Here is a 23,769-nt window from a genome sequence, read left to right as displayed (position 1 = left end):
AAAAAAAACACCTCAGGTTTCACGAAAGACAGGTAACCTCAAGGTTCCCCTCTCTGAACCCTGTACTCTTTGTGGCTGTTTGAAGGTTATTGTCCCCTTAGTGTTTGTATGGAAGCCATAGCGACATTACTCATAGGTGTAGAATGTCTAACCAGTGAGGAATTGGGAGCACTTGCTTTCATGTCAGGGGCACTGGAGAGTGAGAAGGCAGTGAGGTATCCCTGAGCTGATGGGCAGGGGAATCAGTGGGAAGGTGAGATATCCACAGGTCTCAACTTTCAACAAACAGCTCATTCAGGGTCTCTGTAGGGGAACCCGCATAGAAGCCTGATCCATGCATGCAGAAGTGAGGTTGGTGACAAAGGACACAGTAATCAAATAAATATAATGTTTATTTTCATTGTTTGAATACTGATCACACTGGCTCATTAAGAGTGGACAGGATGAATACACAGTATTTCCATCATTGTCAAGTGTCTGTAGTCTGTTTCTATTGGCCGATTTAAGTCACTGAGTGAGATACATACTTTTCTCCATTTGTTTTTGGAGCATCTCCAAGTACACAACCAGACCAGGGGCATCAAAATGTTTTGCAATAAAGAGTATTAGTTAAACCCTCCTTACCTGAGAATGAGGTGCTAAAAATTGAGAAACCATGAGACTATGACAACAAAGCTTGTTACTGATTGGTTGGCTTGGAGAACATCAAAGCATGTTACCGGTTGGTTGACTAGAAGAATGAGATTGAAGCTTGTTACCGGTTGGTTGGCCAGAAGACCAACATTGAAGCTTGTTACCGGTTGGTTGGCTAGGGCAACAACATCTAAGCTTGTTACTGGTTAGTTGGCTAGGAGAATGATGGACCTATTGATGTTCGCTCATACGGGCCAGGTCAGAGATGCTTGCAAGCCACAGCCAACACTGGGCAAACCTTGCAAGAAGTGGAGGAATGTGCTACAGCCATATTTTTCGTCTAGTGTTGACCAGAACTGGCCCTGGACTGTGACTGTTCACACATAAAGGGTATTTTCCCAACTTCACTAGTCCTTCTTTAGGCTGAACGCTTCTCTCAGTCGTGGAGTATTAAGGCTTTCGGAAACCTCAAGAGATGTGGTATCTGCTACGTACACTTACCCATCCGTTTCCAATCACTCCTGGGATCAGGCGAATCATAGAGCCTGCTCTTTCCCATCTGCAGACTCCAACTGTCTAGAGATGGTGTTGGCCAACATTGGCCAGGATGGCCGGATACACATCGGATTTCATAGATGCTCCCATGAGATAAGTTTACATAGTAATAGGTAGCATCTAAATAGTCCATGGGTATCATTGAAATATTTGTTGTGAATCCAGTCCTCCTGTTCCAATGTTGGACATCCCTAATTTAGACGATGCCCAACACCCCATGTTTTTCATTATTGTAAATGTTTGTGTCCCGCGTACATCTGGGTTGCAGGATTATTAGCAGATTTTCAGGATACCACATAAAATATATTCATATAAAATGTATCTAAATTGAAATAATTTATATAGTTAGACGTTAGCCTGAACTCAGGGCTAGATGTAAATCTCCCGCACCTAAAATGGACACCCGTTTATGTGGATTCAGTTTCTGCAGGAATACCTTCACGATCAGGAGATCCAGCTGTTTCTTCTGAAGTTGGGGTAATATCTCTCTAAATGATCTGCTCTTATCCTGCTTGTGCTTTGCTATCCACTAACAACCCCCAAGTCCTGGAGGATGTTTAAGCTTTCCCCTCCCCAGACATCTCCTGAGTTCAGCTGATACCGTACCTCCTACAGATTCTTTAGGCACCAAGCCTGGGTTTAATCAGTGCTTGCTCATTGCCAAGCTTTCCTTCACAACCTGAATGTCAAGGGTTGTGACCTTGGCTTCCTTACAGATTATCCTCACTGTTCTTGACATATGACATCTCACCTTACTTCTGCTGCTTCCAGATCTCTGAGCAGTGAAACAATCATGCAAGGAATCATAGTAATTTGGGGATTGGGCTTCCATCAGCTTCATTGCACCCCACGGAGTCCCTCGGCCGGATCGGATGAGATGGCCCAAACTACCTCGGTGGATCCTCAACCCCTGATCCGTCTTTGCCTTTAGTGATGTAAACAATACAGCAGACAAACCTCTGCCTGAGCTTCATCATGGGCAATACAGCATCTCATGAAGTGATAAATATGAAAACATCTCCTAGCAAGCGCCTTTATCGCTTGACCAATTAGAACAGGAAGAGCCCCATTGGCTGGTCCAGAGCGCCAACAGTATCACTTCTGTGATGTAACAGAAGTCAGCTACTCTGTGTCTTGTCTTTAATATGTCATAAGGAAGCTTGCCAATTGCCTGTTTCCTAAAGTATTTACCTCAGGAAGCAACATGGTCATGTGTCTGACCAGGACCAGAGAAGGAAATACATTCTACCTTATCCAGGGGATACCCATGCAAGCTGTGGGCCTCGCGACAGCTGAAGCGGATCTACCGGATATTGTGGTTTACCATACAGTACATTCTGAGGCAGCAGGACAGCAGATGGAGCCAACATCGGAAAACCCTTGATGGCCTATTGACCAACCTTGAAAATTCTCCAGCATGCCCAGCAGTCAAATATTCTAGTAAAGTTTGTGGTGACGGCTTCCCGGTCTACAGACCTACCACTTCTCTGCTCTTGCAACTGATGAACATCAAGTAGAAACAAAACGACTGCGCGGAGGCTTGGTCTTCCATTTCACTAGGCGCAGGAGGAGTGCATAGTGTCTGCTTGAGTTCATGGCATGTCATGCTTTACCTTTCGCCTTTGTTAATCAGTACCAGGCTCATCTCCCATGGGATGCATGAACCTCTACCCATAGTTCCAGAACCAACTGGCAGCTGCATCTAGATAGGTATTTTAAGTTGGTAGCACCTTGACACAGCTGAGGTTTTAACTTCAACCCTTTGGTACAGTGAGTAGACAGGAGGTAGGTTCTGCAGTGTGTTGGAGACCATAGACTTCTCCACCCTCTGTAGTTGAACTTGTGCAACTTCACAGCCCATGGGGGGCCCTGGTGTAGACTGCAGGTATTTTTCTCTACCCCTCATATCTTCACACAGTAAGAGAATGTAGGTGCTCAGCACCACCACAAAGAACTTTGTATGACTACTTCTCATTCACAGTATTGGCTTCTGATTCAAGAGGTGCATGCTCAGTTTTACCGTACAAGACTTCCAGTGCTGGCTTCTGGTACAGGACTCACAGTTCATCAAATCTTCAAGTACTGGTTATCTATCAGCACCTTATACCCAGGTCGAGTTAGGCAGGACTAACCATGCGCCAACAAATGTTGACGGCATACTATCATCCTGAGGGTTGCGTCCATCTCAAGGGAGTTGACCCCTGATTCCTTCATCCTTGCGGAACATCTGAATGTCGTCTCCCGGTCCGTCTCTGATGTTCTCGGTACTGCTACATGCATCTCATCTCTAAGAATTTACTGGCTAAGGCTTTCAGTCACATACTGAAGGTTTCTGAGATAACTTCATTCTTAAAAGCTTCTATTGAAAACTCTCAACTTCTTTCATAATTCCTTAAAATACTGGATATTGCTAATCGGATCTTTGGGCTCATGGATGCAATATTTGACCTCCCCAAAACTGTATACCTCAAAATTAACACAATTTCAGGGGGCAATGCTTGAGCCTAATTTTACATGGTTAAGAAGCTCCTTAACACACACACACACACGCTTACTTCATAAGATTTCATATGACACAGGCATGGTTCCATCCTCTCCCAGGTTAAGCCACCATTGCGGCACTGTCCAGCAGCACCAGGGAAGCTGCGGCTACCTGGCTGAGTGGTTTATCATGTGGCATTTTCAGAGCTTCTAAACTGTCTGATGCATAAAGTGTGTGTTGTGTCCGCACCGCCCCCGCCCCCCCTGTAATTTCAACTTGCACATGATGGACAAAGTTCCGATGAGGCAAGCCAATGAGAATCCCACAAGAGACGAACTGTGCATTGACATGGCCATCTTTGGGGTTAAGGACACCAACATAGGTTCACAAATTGATTCTGGGGTCAAGCCACTGTGTTCCTCTTGTAGAGCGAACGTTGCGCATCAGGATCCCACGTTGTCTTGAAAGGGAAACACAAGGGCAGGGACGATAACGAGGGCTTTCTATCCAGGTAGAGGTGGTACAATGTTACATTTATGGAGTAACGGATGTTGGCCTGGATCTCATGTGGCCATATATGGAACATCCATGCGGAGGATGGACCCCTAATGTATATATTTCGAGGCATTCACTCTTGACCATGTAGTCCCATGGTAATTGCCTACTGGCCGGGGAAACATAGTGGGTGCGGGTCCTGCGTGTCTTTCAGGGGATGTCCCGAAGGAAGGACAGGGTCTGAGGTTTCAGAGTTCAGGCATCGGCGGTACACCATATAGTCAGGCCAGATTACTTCCCCTTTAGAGGTAATGGCATGGAGCATGATTGTGTGGCTTTCATTGGGGGATCCTGGGAAAGTCTGAGGACAGTTAAGTGCATGCATTGGAGGTAGTCTTGGGTGGTCACACTTCAATGTCCTCTTCGTAGACCGTATAGCTGGGGACCAGCCTCGCCGCCACTGGAGTGAGAGTGCAGAATCCTATAGTTCGTTAGTGGGGTTACACCTCAATGCCTCCCCGGTAGAGTGACTGACAAGGCTCCTTCCTTGCTACCATGGGGTGTCAGAGGCGGAAGGCAAAGTCAAAGCGTTTGTTAGTTGGGCTCACAGTGTGATGACACCCTCGATGATCCTGCATTGGCATCAAAGGGATGTCACAAGTGAAAGCAGCATCCTAGAGTTCATTGGAGGGGGTCATACCGCGATGTCCTCTTCGTAGATTGATAGCAGCAGCAGGATGGCCCAGCCCAGCAGCAGACCCAGGTTGTGCAGGAAGAAGAGGAGCCAAGGTCTTTTGTCCTTCACATTCATCATGGCTGGCAGCTGGGGAGAAAGGGAGACAGGGGTTAGGAACAGTCCTCTCGTGTGCATTCAAATGCAAAAACAGCATGGTGACTTCAGCAGGGACTTTGGAACCAAGAAAGCCAGCCTCAGGTGTACACTCAGGTGTAAACATATGAAGATGACCTGAAAGAGGGGCTCCTAGACAAAGGAAGCGGGAGCCAGGAGGGCACTCTGCTGCAAACACATCAAGGTGACCATAAGCGGGGGTTTCTGGACCAAGGAAGCAGGCTTCGGTGTGCACGCGGGGGCAAACTGATCACAGTGACCTCAAGCGGGGGCTTCTGGACCAAGGATGCAGGCTTCAGGTGTACAGGCAGGTGTAAACATCAAGGTGACCTGAAAGGGGGGCTTCTGGAACAAGGAAGCTGGAGTCAGGTGTGCACTATGGTGCAAACAGATCGAGGTGACCTCAAGCGGGGGTTTCTGGACCAAGAAGAAGGCCCCAGGTGTGCACTCTGGTACACAGATCAAGGTGACCTCAATAGGGGACTTCTGGACCAAGGAAGCAGGCTTTGGGGGTGCACTCTGGTGCAAACTGATCACAGTGACCTCAAGCGGGGGCTTCTGGCCCAAGGAAGCAGGCCTCAGGTGTGCACTCAGGTGCAAATAGAACAAGATGTCCTCAAGCAGGGGCTTTGGACCAAGGAAGCAGGCCTCTGGTGTAAATAGATCAAGGTGACCTCAAGAGGGGTCTTCTGGACTTAAAAAGCAGCCCTCAGGTGTACACTCAGGTGCAAACTAATCCAAGTGACCTCAAGTGAGGGCTTTGTGAGAAAGAAAGCAAACCTAAATGTGCACTCTAGTGGAAACATATCATGGTGACCTCAAATAGGGGTTTTCCGGACTGGAGGGTACATAGGAGGTAGGTGAACTCAATGGAAAGACACAGGCCCAGGAGGAGGAAGAGGGAGAACCAACAGAAGAGTGAGCAGGATAGAGATGCCAAACAAACAGAAGACATGGTAGGAGAGACAGGGCAGTCAACAAAGAGAGAGCAGAGCTGTGGAGAGAGGGCACATGAACCAGCCAGATCTGTAAAGAAAGTGAGAGGACAATTGCAGAAAGAAAGAGATTGAAAAGAAACACATGAAGTTCACAAATAACAACCAATGCAAAATGTAATACAGCAGAAGAGAGCGTTAGTAGTGTCAAAAGGAAAGGGGCATGATAGGCAGAAATGCAAGAGAGCGAGGAAAAGAAGCACCCAACGATATGGAGAGAAAGAGACAACAAACAAGAAGAGACACCAGAGAGAAAGTAAATACATGAAGCAACAACCAATAGGTGACCAGTTGCATCTCCCAAAGGCCGCAACAGGCGACAAACACAGCAGTATTACTGCTTTGACAGATATTACAGAATTGCCATGTGACCGCCCTGCCTTGCGCTCTACCGTGAAGTTCAGACTTTGCAAGTAAAGGTCCCTCCAAGCAGCCACAGAATTTGCTTTTCCGCCTTTTTAGGGGTTTGTGATCTATTTGGACAGTTTACTACGGCAACCTGCGTCCCACAGAAGATACCTTGTGACTAGACCGTGCTCACACCTGTTCTAGTCCAAGCACTTGTCTATATTGTTCACATACATACACATAAATACCTACACATGCAGTATAAGTAAGTCACCCCTACAGCAGGCCTTACCACTGTAAGGCAGGGTGCACTATACTACATGTGAGGGCATAACTGAATGAGCGGAAATGCCCCGTACTGGTCAGTTCCATTACTGCCAGTACAGGTGATCAGAGAAACCATTATAATAGCATGTGCTGGACACTGGTGAAAAAAAGTTCCCCAACTACATGATTACTTCTTTCAAAATAGGGTTGTTTGGTATCAAACATCTTGTATTAATAAACCTGCGCTGATGCCAGTGTTGGATTGAGTAATACATGCACCTTAGAAGTGTCCCCTGAAAACTTACAGCCACTGGTGTGCTTGATGATTGGTTCTAGCCAACCTGCCACTAGAGACAAGTGCCTGACCCACAAGGGTGAGTGTCTCTGCTCTCTGGGGGCCATAAAACAAGCCTGCTCTGGCAGAGAGTGCTGTGCACCCATGCCCACAGGATGACCTGCGGATTAGCATTCCAAAGCCGGGGAGCTTCAAGGAGGCCCACTGCCTTTGGTATGTGAATCTGGCTTATCTCACAGGAGGAGGAACCACCCCCTTTGTCCAGAGCCCTTTGGCACCTAGTCTGGTCCGACAATTAGCTAAGCAAGACAGGCGTGTCCACCGTCAGGCAAGTACCACTCCTGAACTGGGTTACCTGAAGTGGATATGACTTTTCAGAAGCGACTATATTGGTGATAGCAAATTTAGGATCTCTGGGACTGGGTTAAGTCCACTTCCCCTGGAAATGGCCATATAGGGGGGTGTAGTGATCTCAGGGGTATGTAGCCCATTGGCTACTACCCTATACTCCCCTAACACCCACTAATTTCTGTATTTAGGGAAGCCCTGGCACCAGAAAATCAGATGATTCTGACCAAAAGAAGAAGAAGAAGGGCTGAAGAGCCGCGAAAGCAAGACCTACAGAAGGCACAACTGATTCGGCACCAACCCTGCTGGCCTGTTCGCCCATTCTCAACAATTGCAACAAAATCATCTTGCCCTGCAAGCTGCTGATCCTCCAAATGTAAATGTACAAGTAAATGTACAAGTATTTATATAGCGCAAACCACCCACATCGCAGGCATCTAAGCGCTTGCTTAGGGAACCCGTCCTGGTATTCCCCTGTGAGATAACCCTGGCAGGGTATCCACAAGGTGAAAGCCAGGCATCCCGCCGCGAGGGGCCGTTGTGGAGATTAAGCAAGCTATTGCCCAGAGTCGCAGAGTGTGAACCCGTGAGTCGAGTAGGCACCGGAGCGAGAATTATCGAGTCCGTGGAATTATTGAGCCCAAGCCCCGTCGAGGCGGGGAATTGAACCCTGGTCCAGGGCCGATCTCAGCTTCTGGGTCTGCCGCCTCTAACCCCTGAGCCACACTTCTCCACTCCAAAGCTTGTGAAGAATGCCAGCACTTCTTCAAAGACTCAGGAACTCCTGTGGAGCAGCGGAGCTGCTTTCCTGCATCCTGCAGGCACCCCAAAGAAGACTGAGACTCTGGAACTGCAAAAACCCAACTCAGCAAAGCACCACTGCAGCCGCGCTTCCTAGCCTAGACAAAGCCCACCTGGGACTTGCCCACTGTAGACTTACCGACGCCATCTGCAGGCTCTGTTTCCAGGCCCCTTCTACAAGTGCTCCCAGTGACAAAAATTTGGTGCCTAAAGACATCTCTGCACCCGTTGCCCTTGGCCCCTGTAGAAGAGGACCACAGGCGTCCCCTTGTCCCTGAGCAACACAAGAGCTGAGTCAAGCAAAATATACAGAGCCTCAGTAAGGACCTATATTTCTTTTTAACATTGAATGAATCTAATCGTTTTTTAAGAGAGATGCCAAAGAGAGAAACTGTAAGGTATTATTCAAAACAAATTTATTAATATTTTCACATTTTTATAAAAAGGAATTTTTTAGACATATTTTTTCAACTAAATTGTTGAGGCTCTGTATATTTTGCTTGACTTGTCTCTCCCCCCTCGGGACCTGAAATTACCAGGGAGAACTCTTTCTCACTTTACAACACAAGAGCTGAGCCAACTTGTTGATTCAGCCCGACTGGTCCTCCAGTTTGAGCCTACAGCTTCCCTTCTAACAGACCGATCTCCCTAAAATTGAATGGGGTACCCAATGTTGTGAGGCACCTCTGCACCTGGCTGCCACTGCTGTCCGAAGCGTACTGCTGGTGCTGCCTTGGTCCTTGCCCACACTCATCTTAAGTCCAGAAGATTGGTCCCATAAGTTTCTGTTGAGTACGCGAATGCAATACATGTTTTTCCTCCAGACGTTACCAATACCAGGAAGTGCTTCAATTATGATTTGAAGTATCAAAAGCACCCAATGCTGAAAAGCACACATCTACACCCAGATGTCCAGATACTTCCTGAGGTGAGCAAGCCCCTGTCCAATCGTGGGCAAACCCCTGGACCCTGGTTTTGGTATAACTCATAAAGGGCTGCCTTCCTACTCATATATACTACACATATATAAGCATATGTACATTCACACTTGCAAACATACATACACACATAAACACATATGTACATGCACGTATACACAGATATACACATTTGTTCATACACACATATACATATGTACATACATACACACATAAGCATGTGTGGCTATCCACGTATGATTAATATAACTGATATTTTGTTTGTAAAACTCAACCCATGATTTTTGAAAATGATCACTGGATTTGAAGATATCCTCTGCGGATTTACTAAAGAAGGTCAAGATCTGAAAGTGGAGAGAGAGGTGGGAAAAGTCACAGTAAAGAGAACCGAGGAGAGAGTGAAACCAGGGGAGGCCAAGGGAGGGAAAAGTTAGAGAGTGAATAGAGATAAGAGAGTGGAAAGGACTGGTTAGGCTGGAGATGGGGAGAAGATCACACTAGGATGAACAGGGTACATGATGACGTAGAGAGGTGGAAGAGAGTCTCCTTGGTGTGGGAAGGAGGGACCCTTCCTGGTGGAGACTGTGGAACTCTCACCATGTCTGCCAAGGCTACGTAGAGGAAGAGCCCAGTTGCCACAGTGAAGATCCAGCGCTCCACCTCCTCGTTCGCTGAGATGGAAAGTGCGATGTACAGCCCGATGAAGGATGTGAGGGCGCTGCCGAAGTTCAGTAGGAGCGCCATCTTGACGCTGAGTCCAGAGTGCAGCAAGGCAGCAAAGTCACCTGTTGGCAGAGAAAACGGCAAGGTTAGAAGGTTGGGGCGACATTCTCAGCTCAATGAAGTGTACATGGACCCCACACTTTTAGAGTTCACAGGGTGGACGATGATTGGACCTAGCACTCATCAAGCAGAATATTGACAAGGCAAGTGGTTGTTAGCAGTGATCGCATCCAGTTAAGGTGTCACTTTTCGTTGCACTTCCGGCACCAGAAGTCCAACATTCACAATTGAGATATTAAAACCCCTCACAACTGATGGGAGAAAGCTAGGGAGGTCTGATTTAGGGACGACATGAAGTTTCCCCTAATAGGGCATGGGGACAGGTTTGGCCATGCTCACAGTGAAAGTATATGACACCCCCTAGATTACACTGAGTGGTGGGTAGAAAGCAAACCTCAGAGCACCAGTACTCGCATGGAATCAGTGGTAAACTAAAGTTAGGCTTTGCAAGCTCCATGAAATGGAGAATTTGTACAGGTAGCAGGTCACCGGGCACAAAGTAAGAGTTCCCATTAGTAGAACCTACATTGTGCTTTGGTTTGGACTCTACAGGTACAAGGATTTGCCACTTAGACCCATTCTCTTCAGTTAGCTTCATGGTTACTGGACAAGAAACCTTCTTATACCTTCTTTGTCATTGATTAGGGATAAACTGTGGATGTACTAATCTCATGGTGCAACCCGTGGCACACCACTGCCATGGAAGAGGCAAAACCCCTCACTCAAACCAGTGCTTCTTACGGAACTCCATGGCCACTGGGCAGTACCCTTGTACACCTTCTGGTGTAAGTGGCTGGTGAATAATTAAATTGTAGACATACCCAGCTCATGAGGCAGCTCATGGCACACCACCGCCACGGAAGTGGCAAGACCCGTCCGCCAGGAGGTGGAAAAGGCTGCACCCATTGCCAGTCCATCTGCAAAGTTATGGATAGCATCCCCGATGGTGATCATGTAAGGGATCATCCGTAGTTCTACAGAGGGAGAAAAAGAGTGAGGGTTAGTACACCGGGGTCTTTGAGTCATGTTCAATTTATTACATTCAGTGTAGGATTTTGGTACCCTTGAAGAGCATGACCGCTACTGCAGTATCAACCATCCAGGCAGTGAAATTTAACCCCTTGTATTAAACCATAATAAGGAGCTGATCAGCATGAAACACAGGAGTTGATGAAGTCCTTTGAGTACATATAAACTTTCCTGTTTCATTTTCTATTGGTTGTGAATTCCCTTGGGTATTTTTCAGTTTTTTCCAATCTTTTAATTTCTTTAAAAATATCAGTGGTTATCCAGTACGCAGTATGTGATTGGATCACAGTTGGATAAACGCATTATATTTTTTGCCAGGATATCAGGAACTGGGGGTTTGGTGTACTCGTGGTTTGAACTAGAGATTATTAAAAGGGATATCGGAACCAAATTACAGTAATTCGCAGGTATTGATATTGTATCTAAAAGATCCTGGATGACAGCGAATTAGAGGAGCTTTTTATGTTATTGTTTGGACACGAAGATCATACTTTTTGCTTGATGATAAAGACGGCCTTATACTAGAAGCCCTGATGATGTTCCGGATGGGGACGAAACGTGTTGGCTGTTAATTTGTTAATTTTGGTTTTATGTGATATAAATTATTGTGTCTTCTGGAAGCTGACTGAATTGAACACATGTTTCGGAATAAAGAAAACTCAATGCTAATCTTCGCTTGTTTTGAGGAACATTTATATAAATTGTTGACTTTCTAAAACGTAATAGGAAACTGTAATATCTTTGTATTTGATTTCGCATACTCTCTTCAATCTCCAGTTTCTTCAATAGTTTTTGAGGTTATGGCGGTGTACCTTGGGGAGGTGAGTGTGTGCACAGATTCTGATCAGGTTTTGAGATTACTTGTGTGGGATTCACCCCTTGGGTGCACATCAAGAGACCCTACACCGTCACATTTTGTTTCAATTCATGTTTATTCTTTGTTGCTTCACACATTATCATGGTGATGGTGGTTTTCAAGTGCGTAATTGCCTTTCTTCCTTCATTTGTTGCTGGAGTCAATTATACCTGCATTCATCCCTGCTTCTAACTCCCTTTGTGCCCTATAATTGGATTTGCTTTTCCAAGTAACTTTTCATTATTTCTCTAACCTCCCTGCTCATCTAATTTACAGCACTCAGATCCCTCTTTCCAGCCTTCTGTTCCCACCCCATGTCAAAGGATGTGCAAGAATGGACATACGTTTGCACACCATTAAGATTTGATTGTAGGACATAAGTCTAATGGTAGGTATTTGACACACATTCCTACTGCTCTGCTATTCAGAACAATGGCAAATATTTGCTGAATTAATGTTCTAGTTAGGACATGCTACATTTACAGCTTGGTGTTCTGTGTTCAATTATTGCAAGCAATGTCAGTCCTCCTGTTCTTCTTGACATAGAATTGGCTAATAAATGTATTATTGCTGTCTTATCTGGGCCTATTCCCTCTCTACTTTGTCATAGGGGAGAAGCCTGCTAGGACGTTATCATGCACACTTGAGACTTTGATGACAATAAATTGTTCTGCTGCAAGAAGCAGGAGCTATGGTAGTAAAGACGTTTCATCACCAGCAGGATACAGTGGGATGTTTGTGTGCAGTTCATAATAGGAATTAAGTTTATTATACCTTGCTGGTCCATGTCTATGGGGGTTTCCTTCAGGACCTCTAAGGATTGATTTTAATCAAGCATTTTGGTAGGAATTTGCTTTATGAAATCAGCGTATGTGTTTGGTGGGGGGGTGTTCCTTTCGGCCATTTGTGACAGTTTCAAAAGTTACTATACTTGTGCATTCTGTACAGTGTGCACTACTATAGTGAACTTTTCATCTTGGGGTGAAGAACGAGTGAAGTTGAATATGTTTTCATTAAATGAGTTCAATGTGTTTTGTACAGGTGATGTTGCCAAGTGTCATGGTTTGTGTTGGCCCTTGGGCATGGCTTGTGCATTTAACAAGATGGCGGCCGATCTGTGAGCTCTGTCGCGCTACAAAGCTAATTCTTCTGGTTTTAATGCTTTTTGGGCCACACTTTTACTCCCTTAACTGTCTTCTATTTCCTTGAAGGTTCTGCTTTTTGGAGAATCCTCTTCATGTTTGGCTGAGGTGAATTATATGCCGTCTGCCAAAGTTCATTTGCCGATTCAGAAAAGGGGGTGGTGATGGACAGAGTATCTGAGTTAAACAGAACACTCATACCCAGTCAACAGATCAGGGCTTGATCCATCACCGTTTTTTAGCTCACTGCACCATCCCAGCTCAGAACCTGGCTATATGCAAATTAGTCTGTCCCTGGCCCAGTGCATCATGGGAACAGGGCAGACCAAACTACCAAGCCAATTCTTATACTGGGAAGGAAACAAGCTTACGGGGACCGGTTTCTGGCATTACAGCCGTCTTCGGCCCGGCTTGCTTGAATCCTGATGGTGCAATGAGCAAGGGACTCACATCTGAGTATACCCTTCCACGCTTATGGTGGACAAAACGATTCAGAAAAGGGGGTGGTGCTGGACAGAGTATCTGAGTTAAACAGAACACTCATACCCAGTCAACAGATCAGGGCTTGATCCATCACCGTTTTTTAGCTCACTGCACCATCCCAGCTCAGAACCTGGCTATATGCAAATTAGTCTGTCCCTGGCCCAGTGCATCATGGGAACAGGGCAGACCAAACTACCAAGCCAATTCTTATACTGGGAAGGAAACAAGCTTCCGGGGACCGCTTTCTGGCATTACAGCCGTCTTCGGCCCGGCTTGCTTGAATCCTGATGGTGCAATGAGCAAGGGACTCACATCTGAGTATACCCTTCCACGCTTATGGTGGACAAAACGATTCAGAAAAGGGGGTGGTGATGGACAGAGTATCTGAGTTAAACAGAACACTCATACCCAGTCAACAGATCAGGGCTTGATCCATCACCGTTTTTTAGCTCACTGCACCATCCCAGCTCAGAACCTGGCTATATGCAAATTAGTCTGTCCCTGGCCCAGTGCATCATGGGAACAGGGCAGACCAAACTACAAATTAAATTCTTATACTGGGAAGGAAACAAGCTTCCGGGGACCGGTTTCTGGCATTACAGCCGTCTTCGGCCCGTCTTGCTTGAATCCTGATGGTGCAATGAGCAAGGGACTCACATCTGAGTATACCCTTCCACGCTTATGGTGGACAAAACGATTCAGAAAAGGGGGTGGTGATGGACAGAGTATCTGAGTTAAACAGAACACTCACCCCCTTTTCTGAAAAGTTCATTTGCCAGCATGACGCCGTCATTTTGTGCTACACCCTTTTATTTATTTTTCACTTCAAGGCAGTGATTAATATATAATTTCTCACTTTGAATCACTGATATTTGATATCTCCCACTGTAGTTCTGCAAATACTTTTTGGCTATTTAAGGTACTTTTATTGATCTTGCTTATCTTTACCTCAACTGGCCTCATTGTAATATTTTTCTTTTGACCGAGAATGACATTTCCTGTGGCATAACACTGTGGTTGCTTTTCAGCGTTTTTGACATATTTTTTGCCCATTTTATTTCTACACTTTCAGTTTTAATATTATTTTTGCACCTCTCATATTTCTGCTTAGTTTATGGTGAGAACAACTTTTTTGGGGAGGCAACTGAGCAACAAAAATCAATCAACTAATAGCTAATCTCACTCTCAGTTGCTCTAAACCAACGTCTGCTGGAACAAAACCTAAAAGGGCCAAAAATGGCTCTCCATTTCCTATATCCACGTCTAGTAGTACAATTTTAAACACCATTTTGGATGAAGTAAGAGAGGTGCAACCTGTCATGCATGCCACCAATGAAACGTTACAACAAACTGAGGATAGAAGAACTTTTATGGAAAACAGGATGGTTTAAATGACACAACACGTGAGTTTTGCAAAAGTTGCAGCTGTGAAGATTCCCACGCTTGAACAAGAAATGTTTAAACTTAAGCTCCATAAAGAGGATTTGGAAAACAGGAATATTCATAATAATTTGCGCTTGCATGGTTTACCAGAAGGCATTGAGGCTCCCAACCTTCTCGATGTCAATCTTAAAGAAATTAATTTCTGAGCTTTTAAAAATCTCTAAGCCACCTCCTATTAACTTATAAAGTGTTCATCATCTAGGGAAACAAAATCATCACTCTTTAAAATGCATTGATATTTTATTTCTGAAGTTAACTTACTTGCTATGTGTTTTGAGAATGACTGAGCACTAAAAGAAAATCCCGATGTATTTCAGGCATGGCCCTTCCTAAAGGGAATGTTATTCTGAAATGTGTGCAAACAGCGGTGCCTCTCGAGCGGCGTGCACAGGGTTGGCCATGAACAAATGTTTATAGTAACGCAGCGTGAAATAGAAGTTTGCTATCTATAATCCTGAGGAATGGCCATGCCCAAAATGCATTGGGTTCATGAGATTCCCAGATTATTTGTATGAAATCATATGATGACACTACATGATATTCTATAGTACAAATACTCTGGCTGCTGTTGTGCTATTGTATAGGTACTCTAGCTTTTAGTCATCACTAGTTGAAGTACTCTGGGTTGTGGTCTGCTATAGTAGAGATACTCTAGCTTGTGGTCAGCACTAGATGAAATGCTCTACTCTGTGCTCTGTTATAGTAGAGATACTCTGGCTCTTGGTCGGCAGTAGTTATCATACTCTAGCTTGGGGTCAGCAGTAATTGAGATTCTCTAGCATGTGTTGTGCACTAGTAGAAATACTCTGGTTTGTATTTAGTAATAGTGTGCATACTTTGGTTTGTGATGAGCCATAGCTGAAATACTCTGGCGTATGTATAGTAATAACAGATTTGCCCTGGCTTGCGGTCAACACTAGTTGAGATACTTTAGCTTGTGTTCTCCTACAGTAGAAATTCTCTAGCTTGTTGTCAGCACAAATTGAAATATTCTGGCTTGTGGTCTACAATAGTAGAGATGCTCTAGCTTATAATAATAATAATAAAGAGATTTATAAAGCGCCTGGTGACGCCATCTCGGCGTGTCCCCGCGCTACGGAGAAAGGAATCGCTCAGAAAGCAGGAAACTCCTCTGTTCAGGCTGTGTAGTTAAAGATTATACAGATGGGTCTTAAGAAGTTTTCTGACCTTGACTTCAGATCCTTCTAATCTTAGGCTGATCGGGAGTCTGTTCCAGTTGCTGGCTGCCAACAGTCTGAAAGAGCGACCACCCAATTTAGCTCTTTTTACGAGGGGGATTTTTAGTAGACCCGCTCCTACTGAGCGTAGTGCTCTTGCTGGCTCATAAATGTGTACCAGGTCATGAAGATAGGATGGTGCTTTATGCCATATAATCCTGTGGCATATTAAGAGTGCTTTATTTATCACTCTCTTTCTGACCGGTAGCCAGTGTAGCGCTGCAAGAGCTGGTTTAGAGGCTGCCCTTTTAGGAAGTCTCAGCACCAGACGGGCGGCTGTATTTTGAAGGACTTGCAATCGCCCTAAGCTTTTTTCAGTGGTGCCTAAGAGCAGAACATTTCCGTAGTCCATACGGGACGTGACCAGAGCTTGTGTCATGGTACGTCGAGCCTCCAGCGGGAGTAAGTCCAATGTGTGATTGAGAGTTTTCAGTATCCCAAAACACTTTCCCACTAGACAGTTGACGTGGCCCTCATAGGATAGCTTGGGATCAACCCATATTCCCAGGTTCTTTGCCTCCTTACAGGGAGTGGGTGTGGGGCCTAGACATGTTGGCCACCAGTCCATTGTCTAGCTTGAATTGCTCCCTCCAATCACCATAACCTCCGTCTTGGAGCCGTTGAGCTTTAGACAGTGCGAGTTCACCCATCCCGCTAAAGCCTGCATACAGGCCTTGAAGTTGGATGCGGCTGTAGCGGGGGCTTGGGACAGGGAGATCAGCAGTTGGGTGTCATCAGTGTAGGAGACTAACTCCACTCCATACGCTTGCACCACTTCTGCCAAGGGGGCCATATACAGATTAAACAAGCTTGGGCTCAAAGCTGAGCCCCGGGGCACCCCTTGTTCTAGTGCTATGGCAGAAGATTTAGAGGAGCCCCTTTGGACCTGGAAACTTCGGTCAGTAAGGAATGCTTTCAGCCAGCTTAGCGCGGACTCTGTGACCCCTGCTTTGTTGACACTGTAGCAAGATGGAATGAGCTACAGTGTCAAACGCCGCACTGAGGTCGAGCATTATCAGTGCCATGGTATGTCCGGAGTCTGCCCCTTGCCGCAGGGTCTCGGTTGCTCTCAACAGGGCCGTCTCCTTAGAGAAACCCGGTCGGAAACCTGATTGAGAGGAGTGCAGGAGGTTATTATTCTCTAAGTGGGCCATTAGTCGTATGTTGGCCACTTTCTCTGTCACTTTGGCCAGGTATGGTAGTAAGGAGATAGGTCTTAAGTTTTCGAGAACTTCAAGGCTAACATTTGGTTTCTTTTTAATGGGAAGAACTATTGCTTTCTTCCAGTCATCCGGGTGGTCACCACATGTTGAAATACTCTGCCCTCTGTTTTGATTTAATAGAGATTCTCTGGCTTGCGGTCAGCACTAGTTGAGATACTCTGACCTGTGTCCTGCAGTAGTATAGATGCTCGAGCTTGTGGTCAGCACTAGTTGAAATACTCTGACCTGTGTCCTGCAATAGTATAGATACTCAAGCTTGTCGTCAACACTAGTTGGTGTACTCTGTCCTATGTTCTGCTATAGCCGAGATACTCTGGCTTGTGGTTGGGACTTGTTGAGATTCTCTGCCCTGTGCTCTGCTGTAGTCTAAATACTCTGTCCTGTGTTCTGCTGTAGTAGAGATACTCTGGCTGGTGGTCGGGATTAGTTGAGATACTCTGCCCTATGCTCTGCTATAGTAGAAAAACTCTGGCTTGTGGTCGGCAAAGAATTGAGCTACTATGTCCTTGCTCTGCTGTAGTAGAGATACTCTGTCTTGTGGTTGGCACTAGTTGATATAATTTGCCCTGTGTTTTACTGTTGTAGAGATATCTGGCTGGTGGTCAGGATTAGTTGAGATTCCCGGCCCTGTGCTCTGCTGTAGTTGAGATACTCTGGCTTGTGGTTAGTAGTAATAGAGATACTTTAGGTTGTGGTCAGCGCCAGTTGAAGTACTCTGCTCTATGTTCTGCTATAGTATAGATACTCTGGCCTGTGGTCAGCACCAGTTGAGATACTCTGACTTGTGGTCAGTAGTAGTACAGATACTCGAGTTCAGTGATACTCGACTTATGGCCCAGGTGCCGCATGCGGCCCTCCTGACCTTTATATGCGTTCCCTGAGCAGCAGGAGCCCTGGGCTGTTTGCTCCACTCAGCACTAACATTAAAAATGTTTTAAATATACAGCAAGCACTTATTTAAAGGTTAATTGCAGTTAAGCAAAAGGAAGTAACTAGGACCTTAACTTTAGAAACACCGTTATTTTTAATGACATCAAACATGTAAAAATACAATAGTCTTTTTGAAATTCAAAAAGTGTATTTCATTGACCTGTAGAACTATTTCACCTTAGTAAATCAAATTAAAGCAGTGGATTCAGAAAAATATTTTTCAAGTGATAGTTTTCAAACATGTATTTAGAAACGTTCATGCTCCCCCCTTCTCACAACAACAATGCTACTAGTGATTAGATGCAAGCACAGGAGATTATTTTGTCCAGCACAAGTTCTGAAGTCTGGTATTTCGAGTTCCTCTTATATGTGATAATGAAGAAAAAGGAGGGAAATTGAAATAAAACAATTGCCCAGGGTCACACAGTTTGGTCAAGTGGAGAAGCCGGGATTCATCCCCGGTTTTCTGGTTTCACATTGTCCAATTGAGTTCAACCATTAGATATACACACTTTGCTTCCCCAACACCCACTTTAAATTCCCCTCCCACACTGGCATCAGTGTGGCCCTCGGTCACACCAAAGACCAAAGTTTGGGACCCCTGGAAAATGTTTGTGAGTACCCATGCTCCAGCTTGTGTTCAACTCTAGTTGAGATTCTCTGCCCTGCGCTCTGCTGTAGTAGAGATACTTAGGCCTGTGTTCTGCAGTAGTAAACATATTCTGGCTTGTGTTTAGTATTAGTTGAGACAGTTTGACTTGGGCTGAGCAATAGCTGAACTACTGTGGCATAAGTTCAGCAATAGTAGATACACTCTGGATAGTGTTCTTCAATAATAGTAGTTCTCTGAATTGTGTACAGCAATAGTGAAGTTTTGCCTGTTGTTGAATAGTTAAGAGTATCACTGCCTGAATGTATGACTGAGCTGTACTTGGGATGTGAAAACACCTACCTCGGCTGCGCTTGGTCCTGGTTGGTTTTGGGCTCTCTGCATCATCTGTGTTGACCTGCAGAAAGAATAAGTGCAGTTATCTTCTGCCCATTGGGAGAATTCCATCTATTCATTCGCTCATCAATTTATAACCAGAAGCCTCCCTTCCCCATAACTGTCTAAGGGTCTTCTACAATGACAGATCATTTCAGATTACTCTCCGATCTCCTTTCCAGTAGCTGAGTAATCTGAGACCAACTTTATTTCCTAGTATATCTGACTCTCAGTGGCTGAGTAATCTAAGATGTGTCAGTCTCCTCACACATCTCACTCTCAGGGACCTCTGTAATGTGAGTCCATCCTAAGTCGATCTAACATCTCACTGTTGGGGGCATCTGTAATATGAGACTTTCTCAGTTCTTCTGCATCTCACTATCAAGGCCCTCAGTAATGTGAGACTGCCTCAGGTTACTATTAAATCTCACTCTCAGCGGCCTCTGTATGTAATCTGATACATCTCAAGTTCCATATGTAGTTTATTCTTATGGGCCAATGTAAGTTGTTAGCGCATGTCACTCCGAGGGGCGTCTATAATCTGAGACCATCTCAAGTTGTTAGCGCATGTCACTCTGAGGGGCGTCTATAATCTGAGACCATATCAAGTTCCGTGCACATGTCACTCCTAGGGACGTCTATAATCTGAGACCATCTCAAATTGTTAGTGCATGTCACTCTGAGGGGTGTCTATAATCTGAGACCATCTCAAGTTGTTAGCGCATGTCACACTGAGGGGCGTCTATAATCTGAGACCATCTCAAGTTGTTAGCGCCTGTCACTCTAGAGGCGTCTATAATCTGAGACCATCTCAAATTGTTAGTGCATGTCACTCTGAGGGGTGTCTATAATCTGAGACCATCTCAAGTTGTTAGCGCTTGTCACTCTGAGGGGTGTCTATAATCTGAGACCATCTCAAGTTGTTAGCGCATGTCACTCTGAGGGGCGTCTATAATCTGAGACCATCTCAAGTTGTTAGCGCATGTCACACTGAGGGGCGTCTATAATCTGAGACCATCTCAAGTTGTTAGCGCCTGTCACTCTAGAGGCGTCTATAATCTGAGACCATCTCAAATTGTTAGCGCATGTCACTCTGAGGGGTGTCTATAATCTGAGACCATCTCAAGTTGTTAGCGCATGTCACTCTGAGGGGTGTCTATAATCTGAGACCATCTCAAATTGTTAGCGCATGTCACTCTGAGGGGTGTCTATAATCTGAGACCATCTCAAGTTGTTAGCGCATGTCACTCTGAGGGGCGTCTATAATCTGAGACCATCTCAAGTTGTTAGCGCATGTCACTCTGAGGGGCGTCTATAATCTGAGACCATCTCAAGTTGTTAGCGCATGTCACTCTGAGGGGGGTCTATAATCTGAGACCATCTCAAGTTGTTAGCGCATGTCACTCTGAGGGGCGTCTATAATCTGAGACCATCTCAAATTGTTAGCGCATGTCACTCTGAGTGGCGTCTATAATCTGAGACCATCTCAAGTTGTTAGCGCATGTCACTCTGAGGGGCGTCTATAATCTGAGACCATCTCAAGTTGTTAGCGCATGTCACTCTGAGGGGTCTCGGTAATTTGAGGGCGTTTTAGGACAATTGTACATCTCTCCTGTCTATGCATTTTTCATAAGCCTCCCATGCTTTGCATGTCTCATTGACCTCTAATCGCTCTTTATCCTTCACAGACCGGTCACATCTGTGGCTCTTTCTTGGCCTATCATATCTGTGCCTTCCCACCTGACTTTCCTGCATGTAAAGTGTGGTCATCTTACACCATGACAAAGAGTGAAAGCTTTTATAAGTAGCACTAATTCTTAGACTCCTTGCCTCTAAGCACTCTATGAAGCTTCACATGCAGGGGTATTTTCAAATGCACTCCAGTTGTAGGTCCACCACAGTAGCCTTTCCAATCCAAGACTTCTTCAGGTACCTCTCATTTTTAGGGCTGACTCATACACTCCTTAGGATGAGGTTTGCAGCTCAACCACTAAACTAGACCTCTCATGATGAATTACCTGACAGGGTTTGCCCCTTGCTAATGGTTAGTTGCCTTAGGCACTTACTCCACAGGGATATTTTAGAACATGTCATATCCAGCGTTCTTCTCTACATATCATATCTCCAGCTTTCTCCATTGGTCCCATGAACCTAGGGCTATCTCAGAGTCCTCATCCTCTTCCCTGTGACCAAGTTTAAAGTCTTTCATTTCCAAGGCCCCTTAATCACGCTTCATGCCTGCGGTGCCTCGAAGGCCTCCGGCAGCTACAGATACCTCTAGCTTCTCTAGCACATCTCACCTCTGCCAGTACCTCAAAGGCCTTTTGTTGCCAAGGCCCCCTGAGACATGCCTCACGTCTGGGGTGTCAGAGGCCTCTCAGATCCAGTCACAAACCTCTCCAGCCTGGGACTGTCGTCTGAGGTGACAAGGCAGTGTCTACTCACCAGGTCTGCCTGTGAGGTGGACTGCTGCTGCTTCTTCTTCTTCCTCTCCTCCTGGTAGGCCTGCAGAGACACCCCATGACTGTGACCCCCGCCTTCTCCATCCTCATCCTAGGAAAGAAGTCAACAGTTACTTCACCTTGAATCCAACATGACTACAGAAGGTCCTGTGTGAGGGAGCAAGAAGCTTTCTTTATCAGCACAAGTCATGTTATCCACCCAAGACGTTTGATCCATGAGAACATTACAGTAATGAAATCACAAGGCCGGAAGTGATATGACTGACCTTCTTGAGAGAATCTGCCACATGAGTGAAAGAAATAAGATGTATGCACAGTTTGACTAAAGCAGATAAAAGGCTATTTTAATCGCAATGTAAACTTGATGTTTCAAGGTTTTGTCATTAACCCTCAGGGCCTGGTGCACTGTGAGTGGATACAGCCTTGATATACTAACGCTAGTCAGTGTCTGCATGCTGACCTGCCAGCTAGAGGCAAGTGCTATTTACCCTGACTCCTCCCACCACATGCCAGGGGCAGCTCATCGTGCGTGGGCACCATCATATGGCAGGGCCACATGCAATGTGCCTGGTCACTGCCTGGGCTAGTTGATGTGTCTGGAAGCTGACATATGCTAGAGAGAGGTTGCTCTGCCATTATATGCCCTGGTGCTGCCACAGATTCATTGTGAGTGCCTAGTGGCACTTACATGACCTGGCGCTGCCATAAAACATGGGGAGTAGTTGGTGGCATTTATATGCCCTGGCGCTACCATAGAATCTTGGGGTACTTGGTGGCACTTATATGCCCTGGCGCTGCCACAGAGTCATGGGGGTTACTTGGTGGCACTTATATGCCCTGGTGCTGCTGCAGAATCATGGTGAGCACTTGGTGGCACTTATGTACCCTGGCGCTGCCACAGATTCACGAGGAGAATCCTGGGGGGTACTCGGGAGCACTTAAATGTCCTGGTGCTGCTGCCACAGAGTGGCTTTGAGTACTTGGTGGCACCTACAAAAACGGCACCTATATGCCCTGGGCCTGCCACAGAATCAAGGTGGGGGGGGCACTTCGTCACACTATTATGCCCTAGTGCTGCCACAGAATCATGGTGAGCACTTGGTGGAACTTATATGCCCTGGCGCTGCCACAGAATCATGAGGAGCACTTGGTGGCATTTATATGCCCTGGAGCTGCCACAGAATCATAGGGAGCACTTGGTGGCACTTATATGCCCTGGCGCTGCCACAGATTTATGGGGAGCACTTGGTGGCATTTAATGCCCTGGCACTGCCACAGAATCATGGAGAGTACTTGGTGGCGCTTATATACCCTGGCGCTGCCACCGAATCATGGGGAGCACGTAGTGGCACTTATATGCCCTGATGCTGCTGCAGAATAATGGGCAGGACTTGGTGGCACTTATATGCCCTGGTGTTGTCACAGAATTATGGGGAGCACTTGGTGGAACTTATATGCCCTGGCGCTGCCACAGAATCATGAGGAGCACTTGGTGGCATTTATATGCCCTGGAGCTGCCACAGAATCATAGGGAGCACTTGGTGGCATTTATATGCCCTGGCGCTGCCACAGATTTATGGGGAGCACTTGGTGGCATTTAATGCCCTGGCACTGCCACAGAATCATGGAGAGTACTTGGTGGCGCTTATATACCCTGGCGCTGCCACAGAATCATGGGGAGCACGTAGTGGCACTTATATGCCCTGATGCTGCTGCAGAATAATGGGCAGGACTTGGTGGCACTTATATGCCCTGGTGTTGTCACAGCATTATGGGGAGCATTAGTGACACTTATATGCTGTGGTGCTGCCACAGAATCATAGGGAGTACTTGGTGGCACTTAGATGCCCTGGTGCTGCTGCAGAATAATGGGGAGCCCTTGGGGGCACTTATATGCCCTTGCTCTGCCACAGAATCATGGGGAGCACTTGGTGGCACTTATATGCCCTAGTGGTACCACAGAATCATGGGGAGCACTTGGTGGCATTTAAATGCCCTGGCGGTGCCACAGAATCATGGGGGGTACTTGGTGGCACTTATATGCCCTAGCGGTGCCACAGAGTCATGGGGGGGTACTTGGTGGCACTTATATGCCCTGGCGCTGCCACAGAATCATGGTAAGCCTTTGGTGGCATTCGTTATGTGTTAAGGCACTGCTAGGGCGCTTGCCAAGGGCTGCTTTGAGAAG

At 46.0% G+C, this 23,769-nt stretch overlaps 1 protein-coding gene across 1 annotated transcript in view; it reads right to left on the bottom strand.

Annotated features, from left to right (window-relative positions):
* Positions 1-374: 374 nt before the first annotated feature.
* The window catches only part of SLC39A4 (solute carrier family 39 member 4), an 84,899-nt gene continuing 61,504 nt past the window's right edge, over positions 375-23,769 (bottom strand). The window contains exons 8-12 of the mRNA XM_086966518.1: positions 21,565-21,672; positions 19,087-19,141; positions 10,612-10,764; positions 9,605-9,792; positions 375-4,988 (exon numbers count right to left, since the gene is read on the bottom strand). Of these exons, the coding sequence (XP_086822644.1) occupies positions 4,860-4,988; positions 9,605-9,792; positions 10,612-10,764; positions 19,087-19,141; positions 21,565-21,672 (633 nt within the window). The 3' untranslated portion in view covers positions 375-4,859. The remainder of the gene's footprint in view (positions 4,989-9,604; positions 9,793-10,611; positions 10,765-19,086; positions 19,142-21,564; positions 21,673-23,769) is intronic.

Source organism: Lissotriton vulgaris, chromosome 4_1 (genome assembly GCF_964263255.1).
Source record: "Lissotriton vulgaris chromosome 4_1, aLisVul1.2, whole genome shotgun sequence".
NCBI classification, from domain to species: domain Eukaryota; kingdom Metazoa; phylum Chordata; class Amphibia; order Caudata; family Salamandridae; genus Lissotriton; species Lissotriton vulgaris.
This window is presented reverse-complemented; position numbering and strand designations above follow the sequence as displayed.